The sequence below is a fragment of the Rosa rugosa genome, chromosome 2 (assembly GCF_958449725.1).
Source record: "Rosa rugosa chromosome 2, drRosRugo1.1, whole genome shotgun sequence".
NCBI classification, from domain to species: Eukaryota; Viridiplantae; Streptophyta; class Magnoliopsida; order Rosales; family Rosaceae; genus Rosa; species Rosa rugosa.
Genome location: NC_084821.1, coordinates 16,266,112 through 16,278,189, shown reverse-complemented (window position 1 = coordinate 16,278,189; position 12,078 = coordinate 16,266,112). Strand labels below are relative to the sequence as shown.

Sequence of the window (12,078 nt, the reverse complement as noted above, 5' to 3'; positions counted from 1 at the left end):
CTTGCTAACTCCTCATCTTCACCAGATTCGTATTCAAACAGCAAAGAGGAGCAACATTATGGTTCAGATAGTTTTATTGTTAAACTGCAACAATTGATGTCATATTTGCTTTTGATCTAACATTTTCTTGTTTAGATTTATTCTTTCCTTCCTCTAAGTTTGTCCCTTGTTTTAAGACAATAAAAAATAACAGTACCATATGCAATCAACCGAGAGACAATTTGTAATTGAAAACTTATCTGCAGGTGTGTAGACTTTTAAACCCAGCAAGACAACCTGGATCATACATTTGGGACCTATAAAATGACGATTGGGGACCTATAAAATTGTTTTACAAATTATACATTGTCCCCATCATACATGAGGTCATGAGCTGCTAGCCATACTATGCAAACTGACCACTTGGGACCTTATAAAATTGTTTTACAAAATGATACAGCAAATGTATCATTCTTACTAGTTGCTCTACAAATTGCTCCTTCGATGCTTCAACAAGTCTGCATATGCATATCACCCAGCTCCTCGTTACAGTTTCTCTACGCACATTCTTACTAGTCTCTAGAAAGTTAAGGATCTGGAGAGGTGAGTTGGGCCAAACTGTAAAAACATAAACAGTATATGTTACAGAAGTTCCACTGTGGCAGAATAAATCAAACTTAAGACCTTGGTGCCTTTGCGTTTTCGTTATAGATTGATGACTTGAAAATCTCAGACCACATTTGCTTTACAGAATCAGCGACCCTAGAGTCATCTATGAAGGGGTTCCACATATTCCCCCCAGGACCGGCGAGAACCCATTTAACTTTTGTTGGTGGGCTGCAATTAGTGAGCTCTGAGGGTCTACTCGTCTCCCCAGAAAAACTTTTCTTTGGAGAACTAGAATGCTTTTCAGGCTGAAAAGGAACACAATTGGAAGTCAATAATGGAAATTATAAGGCAAGCTTATCATTAGAAGACTAGTCATTAATTTATTAAACTCACTATAGAATAAGTGTTGAGCCTCATTGCATCGAGTGTGCTATTATAACATTCATTCGAACATGGTGAATGCTTAGACATTAATTCCAGGGACCGGATTTTCTTCTTCTGACTGCCAGAACTACTTGAAAGCTGAACAAAAGCAAAACTAGACAAGGTCAAGGATCATGGAGGAGCAAAATAACTTTGTTACATTAGTAATTGTAATAGAACCTACATTAGACTTATTGGCAGGCATCAATGCCTGAAGTGGAGTGTGTTCAATTTCTTCTGTTAGGTATCTCTCAACAGATATTAAAGAACGAAACCGCTTTCCAGTCCCTGGCTCAATATAATACTGCAAAGACAATAATAAACAAATCATTATAGGTTTTGAGAGTGCAGTGTGCTAATTAATGGACTAGTGAATGCAACGAATACTAAGATTTTATTCAGTGACAGGTTGCCTCACTTCCAGCTATGAAAAACAAAGGGATACTAAAACTAAGATCATAATTATCTCTTTTCAAATAAATGGATCACGTAAGGGCATTTTCCCCTACATGAAATGTATAAGAACTGTTCACCATAATGTTGCATGAGATGGTTACCGATGCAAGTTTATTGATTGCCACTTTAGATGGCCACACTCAATCTGTCAAAAGAAGACAAGAAGTATCTGAATACTACCCTATCTGGCTATACGCTTTCTTATAACTCATAAATACAAGCAAAGTGATTTAACCAACTTTGTAATTTGGAGAATAACATCTGTGCTGTATATGCAAAGTGCACAAACACCTGCGCCCAGATGCGTGCATGCCCTAGGTTGCAGAATGCAAGTATTATCAGCAAGAAGGAAGAACTTTCACCCCTAGGCTGCACTTACCCTTTCTACAACCCAGAAGAAAAAAACCACCAAACATTGATAGAAATAGGTACCTTGTCACTATGACTAGAATTAGTATTCTTTCGCTGCCTTTCCTCAATTTCCCAACCATCTGGTAGTGTGAAGGAAGAACTTCTCCTGAAGGATTGCATCTGCAAATTGACATTGTGAATGAAAAATTTTCCCATCATAATTTAGGCACTGCCTGCAAGCTTTTTTCCTTCAACGAAGACTGCGATACGGTGACACTGTTAATATACTTCTAAAGATCCATCTGTGGTACATTCCCCTGCCTATTGATTAGAAAGTGACTCCAGTTTACTATAAGTTTTAAATATATCAAAGCATGGACCTTTATTCTGTGCACACCAACTCCAGCAGTAATTAAAATTTCAATACATATGCAGAATTGAATTTTTTAAATGGTATTCCAAAAAAAAAAGTATGAAACATTTATCTAGAGTACCAGTAACACAAAAATCAAACTCAACATCACTGAATTCTAAATATAACCATTAACTGAAACATAATAGATCCTAGAACTCACTGTGCTTTGACTGCCTGATTTTTCTCTCCTGGTACGTGTATCAATTTGCCCATCTGTTAGGTATCTGCGGGCAGCTGCCAGTGAACGAAATTTCAGTCCCGTGTCAAGCTCAATGTAATACTGCAAAATTAGATGAAAAGAACTCACTAGAATTAATAGGATAGCTTCAAAACATAGTATTATACATAACAAAGTTAATTAAGGTGGTAGGAAAAATATTTGTATAATTCACTCATTGGAGAATGGAAATTCTAAAACCGCATGTAATTTTTAACTATCACACATTCAGGATTCCATGTGTTTCAAAAGAAAAATAATAAGAACCTCATTAACAGCCATTTGTATATTAGTGTAAGTGGCTACTGTGGTCTCAGTCTGCTGGGTGAAATAAAATGTATAGCTTAAACGATCACCGGCGCTGCTGTCTAGGATGTGATTGACAGATTTTCAAGCAATAACCATGGTTACAGAATCTCAGAATTCAAGGTTTATTTCACAATAAACATGAGTATGAACCTGTAAGATCATCAAGATGCACCAAGGGAAAGTTTCATTGCCATGGGAACAGAGAGCATGTGCAACAGAAAAGAACAAAAATTAATGAAAAATACTTGATGGTAGACCCTCACAGCATGACATAGATCCTCAGCCTAACCATGTATTGGATTTTAAGAAAGATCCAGACTTTCTGATGAAAATGAGAGGATCAATTAAAATACAAGCAAAGGAAGCACATTCTCCTTCATTCTTTTAACTTGTGAACTTTCAGGGATAAAATTATATGGACCAATTTTCACTGTTAAAATCCCAGACAAATTTTCAATACCAGTCAAACCCTGCTAAAACTCAAGAACATATTAAACATAGCTGCAAAGCAACTGCATTTCATGACATGCATATGCAGTTGAGCAAGTTTAGAGATAAGAGACCTTGTCAACTGTTTGGCTGGAGCGACGAGGCCTTTCCTCAACAGACCAACCATCTGGGAGTCCAAAGCGCGAAGCAGTGACCAATTGCAGTTGCCTAGAGCTTCTGGGTTGGTCTTCTTCCTTCGCCGGAGTCACCGTCATCAGCGGAATTGGCTCCGGCGATGATGATTTGGGTGTGTTCATGATTTGGGTGCTGACACTCTAGCACCGCTCACGAGCTCCAACACAGAATGTAAAGCAACCCCGTTACCGGGACTTGTTCACTCATGACTCATGTGCCCCACTGCCGTGGCATTACCATAACAAGAAATAATGGGGTTTTCTTTGTTTTCTATTAGGAAACATTGGAGTTGGAACTTGGAAAAATATAAGCTAAAATTGGGTGACAATGGAGAGCATGACATCATGGCCTTGCAGGTCATTGTGGGCCTGTACGTAAGGTTCCCGACAGTATCACCAAACCAATGGCTTGAAAGGGAGAATGTATTAGGTAGAGCCGTCGTGTTACGTGGATGGCACGGTTGAGTCAATGAGAGTGTGGAGTTGAGAAAGTTTCAATATTTCGACATAAATGGATTCAAAGCACCGATGTGTACTTACATCAATAAGAATTGATGGCTGTATAACATCCGGTATAATTTTTTGTCATTAAAAAAAAGTTGACTACAAATATCAATGACAGAGATCATCTAATTATCTAATAGATGTTGAGTCACTTACACTATTGGTGTAAAGAAGAATTTTTCGTATTTCAACATACACAACTGGGGACATTTGTGGGATGTGATGTTATTCACTTTCTTAAGTAGGGTCTCCTTATTGTCGGATTGACAAATTTAGTAGTCAAACAACCTTACTGAAGACTTCTTCTTCGGAAGGATCGGTTAACATTTCCTCAATCTTTACGTCGAAGTTTATGTTCATTTGAATCCTCAATATTTTTGTGACAGTTGATCTTTTGGTCATTGATGAAGTGCTAAATCAAATTTCTCTGTCAACTCGGTTTGACAAACAGATTTGTGAAATTGTCGACGCAAAATGGTGTTCATCCGTCTCTCTACTTGTCTAATCTCCCTTTTCGAATACTTGCACCTCTTCCTCTTTCGTTGGACACCGTTCCGATGAGACTATCTAGCTCCTAACTTTTCAACAGATTCATTTTCCAGACAATGAAGCCCGACCTACAATGCGCTTCATATAGTTATATTGTTTGAACTGCAACAGTTTGATGTCATATTGCTTTCAATCTGATATTCTCGTTAGTTTCCTTCTTTCCTGTATGTGTTCCTTGTCACACATGAACAGAGTAGAACCGCAATCAGCCGAGAGACAATTTTCTACTAATGTATAAACTTCCGAACTCAGCAGAAATGCAATTTTATCTCCATAATGATACGGCAAATGTAAATATTGCACCTTGATGATTCAACAATTCTGCATATGCGTACCACTAGCTCCTCATTACAGTTGCTTCTAAGTCTTGCATTACTAATTTCTAAAATGTTGAGGGTCTGGAAACTTTAGTTGGGTTAGGCCAAAATGGAAAATGGACAGTATATGTTACAGAAGTTCCACTTTGGCAGAAAGGATAAAACTCAAAAACACGGTGCCTTAATGTTTTCGTCATAGATGGATGATTTGAAAATCTCAGACCACTTTTGCTTTACAGAATCGGCGACTCTAGAATCATCCATGAAGGGGTTCCAATTATTCCCCCCAGGACCAACGAGGACCCATTTAACTTTTGTTGGTGGGCTGCTAATATTGAGCTGCGAAGGTCTACTGATTTCTGGGAGAATTTCTTTCTTGGGACTACTAAAATGATCTGCAGGCTGAAAAGGCACACAATTGGATTCAGTCAATAATAGTAATGAAAAGGAAGCAAATTCTAATTAGAAAACATAATTATATAGTTTATCAAACTCCCTGCAGAATAAGTGTTGAGCCTTGATGCATTGAGTGTGCTATTACATACGTTTGAATGTGATGAATTCTTAGAAACAAATTTCAGGGACCGAATCTTTTTCTTCTGGCTGCTGGATCCACTTGAAAGCTGAAACATAAGCAAAATTAGACAAGGTCAAGGATTATAAAGAAGGAAAACTTTTGTTGAATCAGTAATTGCATCGGAGAACCTACAATCAACTTATTGGCAGGTATCAATGCCTGAAGTGGAGTGTGTTCATTTTCTTCTGTTAGGTATCTCTCAACAGCTACTAAAGAACGGAACCGCCTTCCAGTTCCTGGCTCAATATAATACTGCAAAAACAATACATATAAAAATAAAACTCATCTTTTGGGAGGGTCCAATGTGCTAAGTAATAAACAAGTGAATGCAACAGATTTTTAGGTTTTATTAAACAAAGGTAGTCTCACATGCTGCTAGGAAAAACAGAGGTATACTAGAACCCAATATCATAATTTTCAGGACAAAAGGATTATGTGAGGGGATTTCTACCCTGTACGTACTAAAGGTTTATTCACCACAATGTTGCATTTGACTGCCCTTTCAAAGAAAGCATATAAGAATTATAAGATGAATACAGGCAGTTCATTGATTGCCAATTCATATGGTTGTACTCATTCTGTCAAAAGAAATCTTGAAAACAGCAATGCAGCACATCTTGCTGTAGGTTCCCTTATAACTCACCAACATGTGTATGCCAACTGAGTTGACAACCTTTGAAATAATGAAGATAGCATCTACTTTACGAGAAAAATTGAAACACAAGTGTGCCCGGACATGTGCATTGTGCAACTTTAACCTTAGGATGCAGAGTGCAAGTATTTTCAGCAAGTTCAAAGCTACGGATACCCTTTCTACCAACCAGGCAAAGAAAAGCCACCAAAATTTGAAAAAGAAATAGGTACCTTGTCACTGTGACCAGTATTAGTATTCTTTCGTGGCTTTTCCTCAATTTCCCAACCATCTGGTAGTACAAAGGAAGAACTACACCTCATGGTGTGTGGTTTAAATTGCATCTGCAGATTGACATTGTCAATGAGAATATTTCCCATCATATTACAGTTACTCAAGCTTTTTTCTTCAATGTGGTTACTGTTGCCTGCCTCTGGATTCAAAAGGACCCCAGTAGATCATAATTCTATGAAGTTTAAAATATATCAAGTATGGACACTTTAATCACCAACTCTAGCAAAAACTAAAATTCAAGTACATATTATTGAATTTCATTCTGAAATGGTAGTGAAAAATACTACCTAAAGGAAGAGAAATCACAGGGAAAATCTGGAAAGTATGGAATATCAATCTAGTGGACGGTATATATATTGGTGACAAGAATGGAAGACATTGTAATTGGTCGAATAATCTTCTATGCATTTTCTCATTAAACACAAAGCAATTGCTAACTATCTTCATGACAATATCTTTAAAAAAAAGCATCTGGATGTATCCTAAAGATAAATTCAGATAGGCCACAAATTTTGCCATTTAGATTCTTCATAAAGTCTCCTTCACATCTCTTGTAAGACCATGCTATACCTACTGTGGTAAGTTTAGAGGTAGGATAAACTTCTGGGTTCATGGTTCCCTTTTTTTTTTTTTTTCTTAATCTCTCTTTCCAGGGAAACCCTTGTAGCAACAGAAAAACAGAACTTAAAATCCTTTCAGTGACTGAATTCTAAATACTAACATTAACTGAAACGTAAGTGGATCCTAGAACTCACAGTGGCATGTGTATCAACTTGTCCACCTGTTAGATATCTGTGGACAGCTACTAGCGAACGAAACTTCTGTCCCGTGTCAGGCTCAATGAAATACTGCACAATTAGATGAGAAGGCTCAGGCCTGACCCCAGAAGACCTAATAACTTCAAAACATGATCTAAATAGTGAACTTCACGGATAAGAAATATTGTACATAAGAAAGTTTAATAGTGTGATACGAACAAAATGCATGTAAATGTTGCCTATTATACTATCTGTAGATAACATAATTTTTGAATGACCTAAAAACAGCCATTTGTATATTAGTGCAAGATTGATAGTATGCTATCATTCTGCTGGGTGGCCTAAAAGCCCACAGTGGAATCTGTAGCTTAAACCATCATCGTCGCTCGAGCATTACGCTAGCTAGATGGAATGACAATCCTTAAGATCACCATGGTTATAAATTTTCAGAATTCAAAACTTTCTTTCACAAGAAATATGATCCTATAAGATGATCAAGATTCAAGAGGCACCAATTGAAAGTTTTAAGTGTGTATCAGCAGCAAAACAGGGAGCATGTGGAGCAGAAAAGACAAAACAAAAAAAAACGAGGATAAATTACTGCAGAAAATTGACCAGATGTTTATTGGGTTCCAACCCAGACTTATCTTATATATAAAGGGAGAGTCTTTTACTGGGATCAAACAGCATATGCAACATGAATTAAAAACTAATATCAATTTAACATCCTCAACCAAACATTTCAGAAAGACCCAGACTTTCTTACGAAAATTACAGGATCAAAAACACCCACCAAGTCTTTTCCTTCAATTCTTTTGAACTCTTTCTGGGTTGAATTATAAGCACATTCAAATAAAGCCTAAACCCTACTAAAACCCCAAGAAGCATAGCAAAGCATCTGCATTAATAATCGAACAATTTTTTGTCCAAAAAATAATAATAATAATAATAATCGAACAGGTTAGCGAGAGAGAGAGAGAGAGAGACCCTGTCAACTCGGGCGGGACGGGAGCGGCTAAAGCGACGGGGGATTTCCTCAACGCACCAACCATCTGGGAGTCCGTAGCGCTCAGAAGCAGCGGTCACCAACTGCCAATTTGTTCTGGGGTCGTCTTCTTCTTTCACCGGCGTCAATGCCAGAAGCGGGAGTGGCTCCGGTGGTGATGATCTTCTCCTCCTCTTCATGGTGTCCACTGTCCAACTACAACTGTGGGGAATGGAATCCCAATAAAGGATAAAAAGATGGTTTTTTTTTCTTACACTTGGAAACTTGGGTCACAAACTCACAATGTAGTGTCAAATCCTACGAATTGGGTTCGAGTAGTAGCACACTTCCACTACGGAAAATTGGAAATTGCCTATCATTATTGTCCAATGATTTTGATTTATTCTGTATGTATATTCAGATTCTCTGATCGTCGATACAAAATGGGTCCCCATCAAAGGTAGGATCTTGATTGTTATTTCGGCTATATCCTTATGATTAAGTCCTTGGCTTCAATGCTATACGGTATCGAGTTGTTGTGTATATCTTTTTTTTTTTTTTTTTTTGGAAGTAGAAGGTTCATTTCATAGATGACCAGCTAAAAAGCCAGAGTCTACATACCCTTACAAGACAGAAAAAATGGCGGGGTAACAACCAAACTCCTATCTAAGTACTGCAAACTCATTACAAGTCAAATGGAGCCCACTTTTAAAGTGGACTCATAAACAAGAACAACTCCGTGTCTTCTGAGGCAAAATCATCTTCTAGCCAACCATCCCGCCAATCACGCAATTGTGGTACGAAATAGAAAAACTACTTCCCAGCAAACAAATAGGAGCCAATTTCCTCATCTATAAGCCATTTTCTCCAGTCCAACTCAAGATAATTACCAATTCTGGAGATCCATGATCTAAGTTATGACTGGCACTTTAGAGACCATAAAGGCCCAACATCGCCCAAGGAGGTCCATCTCTCGGGCTAGGCTAGCCCAAGCACTAGGTAATGAATGAGGGTGTCAAGGCACCCTCCAGCCTGGCCCAACTCTGAAGAGAATTAAACCAACTCAACTGGGCCCAAAAGAGATGAAGCCCACATCGTACAGGCCCAAACCCAGAGGCCCAACCCTAGACGAAAGCACTGGCCAGAGCACCACTCCCCGGCTGCCAACCTGCCGCCGCCGCCGCCGCCCAGTCTGGGGGACGGCCGACCCAGGCAGCTAGCCCTGCATCCATTCCCCTTCCAATCAAAACTCGATCAGAAGCGACACCGGTACGAAACGCCGATCAATTCCCTCGTCGGTCAACCGGAACCACCAGCTGCCTGTCAAACTTGCAGTCACTCGTTGCAATCTGACACAAATCAACCCAGAATCCCAGAACAAAGAACAGATCCGGATTCACCAACACAATCAAACGATCGCCCCACCGTCGCAGACACTATCAACCTGAAAGCAACCAGCCTTGCCGGACTACCGCTACCGCACGAAGCTTTCCTTCACAAGCCGAAAACCTGGACTGACTCACCAAGCCGTGGCCGGTGCTGGACGCGATCGGATATGACGGCCGCCGCTTCGCACGTCTCCCTCAGCCTATAATTTTTATCTTAAAAGTGGTAATTGTATACATGTCATGTGTTATTTTTCCTATTAGAATGAATAATTGGAGTTTTTTTTTAAATTGTCGTAAACTTTTTGTACAACTACTTGTGTATATCTTATATTTATTTATTAAATGTCCGTATCAAGTCAAAATAATCCGTAGCTAAAAACATTCCATCTCCCACAAAAAATGAAACGATCAAGCTAGAATCGGGACACCAACATACACTGAGAGACTATAAAATACATGAAAAATCGATTTAGTCTATTGAAAAGTGTTCCTAGAGATGCCTTATATGATAGTTCAAACGGTGAGGGAAGGTGGAGAATAAGATTATGTCACAAAAATAAAGTATGGATGTTTTTACATTTTTCTAGAGTCTGGGAAATTTATGTTGGTTGGGCCCAACTAAAGAGGGTTGAAGAGGTATTCCAGGCCCTAGGCCCATCTTTGTGCACATTGATTTTTGGGCCAAGCTCAACCTTGAATTGGATTTTTTTTTTTTTTTTGACAACTACCTTGAATTGGATTGGGTAGCCCAATTTTGTTATTGGTCGAGTAAAAACGTACTATTTTGGTAACTAATGGCGTCATAGGTGACAGTTTGAATTTGGATATATTTTTTTTGGTAGTTTGAATTTGGATATGTGAGACATGACTTCAAAGAGGTGTGAATGATATGAATGAGCTACATGATTCTGTACCTGTTTGAATTTTGAGCCATATGAATTTAGTCATGTTTCCGATGCAAGCTTTTTTCAAAATTAGTATGTAGTAAAATGGTAATGGTATTCTATTAGAAAACTTATCCAATAGCTTCAATTTCAAAGCTTCAACTTGGTACACGTAAATATGCATCAAGCAACTAGAATGCAGTGTATTAAAAATGCCTCTGGACGATGGCTTAGGCGGTAAAAGTTGGTCAGCCGTTTTGACTAGTGTAGGCTGTGTCTAGGCATGTCGTGTTTAAGAAAAATATTCAAAGTACTTTTTTGGATCAAATACTTAAAAACTAACTTTTAATTTGTAAGTACTCATTATATACTTAATTTTTTTCCCATGTTTTCAATGAAGTATTGTTAACTATAGATTTTTGTTTTAATTAGAAACTTATCTATATGTTATATAATAAAATTAAAATTAAAAAAATACCTGCCTACGTGCCTGGCTGCCCGCCTAAATAATTAGGCGCTAGGCCCATTCCCACTGCTTAATTGCTAGAATGTACCACATGACTCGTAAGGAGATTAAGATAATCATCCCATGATTTCCAAGATGAAAACTAGTCTTTTTTTAGGGAATGAGAAGTATACTAGTTGGAAATTGGAATTGGTGCCTATGGATTAAAGATTGTGCACGGTCTCATTATGTTAATATGATACAGTGATAGGTTAAAAGACCACTCAGAAGCTAGTTATTATCATACGAACAAAATTTCTTCATCTTCATTATCAATCTTGTTACTTTAATATAGACCTCGCTACTCCATATCTCAAACCTAGTGATGTTTGAATTTCCAAAACCTTATAAGCGAGGTTTGAAGATATGATTTATGTATAGAGAACTAAAACATGAACGGTGCAGATAATCGACAAGACTGCTGCACAGTGCGCGCATTTCATGCACATGTCATGTCTCAAAATCAACAAACAAACGAGTCTTTTATCATACAATGTAATGGTCCTCGTCTAAAATTCGGACTCGGCCCTGCACACCAAGTTTTGAGGATATTCGTAGATGCAGAAATAGAATTAAGCACGTTGTATCAACTATTAAAGCAAAGCTATTCGAGCAGCAATTATCTAATACTTATCATCCCAATACCATGAAATTAATGTTGAATGTGGAACACAGTATATAATTCCACATACCATTTGCTAGTTATTGATCAGCCAACCAAATTAGAATCATGTTCAAGAAATACGAATTAAGAATATTGTGGCTAGGTAGTCCATGCTTAACGTGCGGCAGAATTTATCAGAAAAAATACGTACAGGCGAAAAAGTAGAAATACAGATAAAAGAAAACGTATATTCGAGCAGCTGTAATATTGTGTTAGTGCTAGTCTGATATGCATGCATGCAAATTCTAGAACACGATGAAAAATAGAGAGTCCAAGAACTTAATCAGGATCAAATAAATCGTGTGTACACATGCATGTAGCTTTGAATAAGATCGAATAAGGCTGTCATCGGGATTGGCCGGGATCGCGTACTCATCGGCTAAGTTTGGAATGTTTTACAACAATACGCGGTTGTTAGAAGACTTTGTCTGATCTTTAGTCAAATTTCAGGACATGGCAGAGTGGCAGACCTAACACACCTAGCTAGCTACCGGATGAGATGAAAAGGATACCGAATTGGGAAAAAGTCACAAATAGTACCCTAATTTAAAGTTATTTTATACTTTGGTATCTCAACTTATTACTTATGCATAACATTCATACACGCCATTAATAACACCGTCAACTCGTGTCATATAAT

General features: G+C 38.0%; 1 protein-coding gene across 1 annotated transcript; it reads right to left on the bottom strand.

Moving 5' to 3' along the window:
* Positions 1-229: 229 nt before the first annotated feature.
* LOC133730437 (uncharacterized) lies at positions 230-8,377 on the bottom strand. Its single transcript, XM_062158026.1, has 13 exons — positions 8,000-8,377; positions 7,010-7,102; positions 6,194-6,304; positions 5,462-5,581; positions 5,298-5,375; positions 4,926-5,154; positions 4,043-4,086; positions 3,323-3,523; positions 2,394-2,513; positions 1,900-1,998; positions 1,196-1,315; positions 982-1,110; positions 230-893 (listed from the first exon to the last, which is right to left on the bottom strand). Exons 1-13 carry the CDS (start codon positions 8,195-8,197, stop codon positions 657-659), a joined length of 1,779 nt encoding a protein of 592 aa, XP_062014010.1. The 5' UTR covers positions 8,198-8,377; the 3' UTR covers positions 230-656.
* Between the last annotated feature and the right edge of the window lie 3,701 nt (positions 8,378-12,078).